The sequence below is a fragment of the Atta colombica genome, unplaced genomic scaffold (genome assembly GCF_001594045.1).
Source record: "Atta colombica isolate Treedump-2 unplaced genomic scaffold, Acol1.0 scaffold291, whole genome shotgun sequence".
Lineage (NCBI taxonomy): Eukaryota > Metazoa > Arthropoda > Insecta > Hymenoptera > Formicidae > Atta > Atta colombica.
In genome coordinates this window covers 136,345-140,208 of record NW_017259394.1, presented here as the reverse complement: position 1 = coordinate 140,208, position 3,864 = coordinate 136,345, and the positions used below count along the sequence as shown (strand labels likewise).

The 3,864-nt window shown below is 31.6% G+C and overlaps 1 protein-coding gene across 1 annotated transcript in view; it reads right to left on the bottom strand.

Annotated features, from left to right (window-relative positions):
• LOC108690026 (ras-GEF domain-containing family member 1B-like) overlaps positions 1–2,794 on the bottom strand; it is a gene marked incomplete at its 3' end in the record, with an annotated part of 14,177 nt that extends 11,383 nt beyond the window's left edge. The window contains exon 1 of the mRNA XM_018197088.1: positions 2,684–2,794. Coding sequence (XP_018052577.1) covers positions 2,684–2,749 — 66 coding nt within the window. The remainder of the gene's footprint in view (positions 1–2,683) is intronic.
• Positions 2,795–3,864: the final 1,070 nt, after the last annotated feature.

The following is a 3,864-nucleotide window of genomic DNA, read 5'->3' as shown; positions in this document are numbered from 1 at the left end:
TATATATATATATATATATACTCAGAAAAAACATAATGATGGCAGCTACAAAAATATGTATATTAATGTCTTATGTAAAATGAATGTACATGGTTAAATAAATGCACATCGTTAAATAAACTATTTTGAAGTTGCGATATATAAAATAATTTATTCAATTATATAATTTTACATGTAAAAACTTTCATAATTGACATCATTATATCTTTTTTTCTGAGTGTAAATTTTTTTCAAATACATAATACTCATATATATTGTGTTTATTTATTTGAAAAAGAGCAAAAAAGAATGCATTATAATTTTTGGATGCTATGTATTACATAGACCGACATGAGAATATATACCGACGCGGGAAATAAATGTTGTAGATCTAAGTATATCGTATTTCCAATTTCACTTCTGTCATATGAGAGAGAAGAGATGAATACGCAAATACATAAAGATGGTCATGAAAAGAGAGATGCTTTGATATATCGGAACATCTAGAAAAGGGTGAGTCATAGTAAGCACAATAAAACTTGCCCGACTTCATCTGGCCTACTGTCCCATCACTGCTTTTCGATTATAAACTGCTAGACGATCGCAGCAAACGACGTAAGCATTGTCGATTTTGCTGGCGCATGTAAATCGATAGATACCAAAAAAATTGCAAAAAATCCGACCGAAGTGGAAAAGAGGAAGAGCACGGAGAAAATGGGAAAAGCGATGAAAAAATTGTTGACACCTATCGTTACGTCGACATTTCGGAACGAACAATCACGGTAGGCATGAGCTTTTGCGGAAATTTGATTAAAAATACCCATAAAGCTAGTAATATCGATCGGGTAATTTATTTGGATTTTGTAAAAATAGCTTCGTTATACGTATATATTGCGTATATATTATGTTTAAAAAGATAAAATTATTTTAAAAACAGTACATTAGCTGTACCCTCTAATATACATATAATGTTCTTTAAAATAGTTCTTTGTTAATTAAGACACGCGAAATATTGGAGAGAGAAAGTCAAAATTATAAATATTTAAATAAAATTATGTAAAAAACTAAACATTATGACAAAATTACCTGCATATAAATAATTTATTTGCAAAATTACACTTAATATACAAATTACATATTTCTTTAATTTTAGGTAGACAGTCAATATAAATAATATAAAGATAACAAAAGTCAGACATATTATTAAAAAAAAAAACAAATTTAGTAATAATAATAATAACAATAATAATAATAATAATAATGTATCGGTGAAATCTTATAAACAACGTTAGATTACAAAATTTGCGGGCCAGTCGATTTCATCTCTGTCTGCATCCCTTTTGTTCGCCCATGAATTTCAACCCTCATCCAGTCTTTACTACCCATCTCTCTGCTTTTCGGAACTCGGTGAAGCGGGTGGAGGGATGCAGATAACGGTTTTAATTCCATACGAATGGATCGACGTGCGAAAAAACGGAAGGGAGAATCGTCAGAGAGGCGGATTGATGGACTGCCGGGAACAATGGTTAACTTCGGAAGTAATCGCTTAATTCCTGAATTTTAGCTAGCTCTTACTGTCTGGTTAGATTTCATATTGCACACTTTCCGGAATCTTGCTGTTTTCTTTTCCTTTTAACTTATTTTATTATGCATAAGAACGTAGTATTCTTTAATTCTCTCATGCACAGATTATATCTTCTCTTAAGATAAAAATTGAGCAAATTTATACTATTTAATATATATTATCATTACTAATATGTGATTCTGTTTTTGTTATCTGATATTAATTCAGGACAAACTCTATAAGCACATAATATTCCTAGAATGCTATATGAATATTATTTATCCTTTTCACATATAACTTTCTAAGAATATTGTATCTTATAAGGAATTTTTATTATACTAATTTTTCTTAATCTTACAAAAAAAAAACGTAAGGTTCCTAAATTTAACAAAATAACAAAATGCAACGTATTCGCATATATATAACAAAGTTTATCCATAGATTTTTTATGGATAATTTAAAATGAAAAAAAAAGAAAAACTGGTACCGACACTAATGAGCATAATAACAATGATTTCTCATGACACGGTACGAGTCTTTTTTTTTAATCGATCTGACGAAGTCTCGCGATTCCTCGTACACGTACGTGACAATAAAAAGGTCCGCTCGAACTGAAGAATGAAATAAACAATAGCACAGTGAACAACCGTTTTGTTGCCCGGTTCTTTTGCCATGATAAAACTTTTGTCGCGGTGGCACACTTGCGAAAAACTTTTCCAAGTTTATCAACAAAGGAAGGAAACGGTTTGTTCTATTTTCATTTCATTACTAGCTGATGGTGTTTTGAAATTTATTAACTTAATCGAACAATTAAAGACAGTTGTCGAATCAAGTTATAGTAATGCAATGAGTTGTAACATTATAACATCTTTAAGTGATATTTTTAATATTACAAAAATAAAATTTGAAAAATTATGCAACCTATTATTGCGCGAGGGATTTATAAACTGCGCAATGTATTTTCTTGATTATTATATTTAATTTTTCAAAGACAACTTTAATGGGAAATATTAAGATTTCGATGTACATATATTGCGATATAATTTTACATCCACACACACGCGCTCGCGCATATTATTCAATAAATTATAAATATGTACTTGTGTAAAATTATACAAATATATTTAACTGTATACTTACGAGCTCTGTATCTATTCCAGCGCCGTCCCGGATGTTTTCATGATCGACACCAGCACCATTGACCATTCCAGCGCTTGAACCGGTTGCTTTTCCACCAGCACCACCAGCTGGTGTTTGTGGTAAGCTCTGAAAAGTGAAGAGATTTATTTTTCAACAATACTGAAAAATGTCGATATTAAATGATATATTTTGAAAATTTGTTGTCATTTATGTTATCGCAACAAGTAAGATAAAAGTTACGATATATACTCAAAATATAAATATTATTCGTTATGTATTGTATATTCGAACTTGAAAATGACTGTTGCGACGAACGATCTATCAAAATAGCATTAGAAGCTTAATAACGCAACATGCCCGATTTTCCGCCCAAATCCGTGTTGAAATCTCATCTCAATTTCATTTCAATGAGATCCTTCCTTTTATTCGTAACATCTTGAAGCTTTTCTCAAACTCTTCCTTGCGGCGTTCTATAGAAAACGAAGCTGCTTGCCACGAGTGCTACCTTTACAAGGAGGATTAGATGGTGTAAAGGATGGTCGTAAAGGGAAATTCCGTCGAACGTATTTGCCTCGATCGTTCTGGTCGGAGCGAGAAGAATAGCCGCCAAGACAAAGTAATTTGTAAGCTGGGAAAATGTGTGCGCGACAACATTATGTAGGGACTTTGCCTATTCTACATTAATGGAAGTCTTGCTACTCGGCAACGGTTTTCTCAACGAAAGGATTACGACACGGTCTTTAAATCAATTTCGCCAACGTGATAGAACTCTTCGAGTTTCCGACATCAGGATTGATCGCCTGCCATCCATATCCTGCATAAGGCCGAAACATCGCGAAAACTTTCATGTAACATTCAGTCGATGTAAGTTTCCAGTGACAAGCAATAATTTTTGAATAATCTACCCAATACGTCTCACGAGGCAAAATATACGATATTGTTTACTAAGTAAGATTGATTTATTTTTTTAAAGTAGCTATCTAATCAAAATATTCGTTTACATGTTAAGGTACTGTTACCAGTTAAGGTACAACTCTCATATTTCAATTGGATTTGGATTATCGATTTATAATATATATATATATATATATATATATATATACTATTCTCCTTGTTTTTTCAATGTGACAATAGCTATATTTGGACACGTGATGGGATATATTTGATCTTACATTCATTCA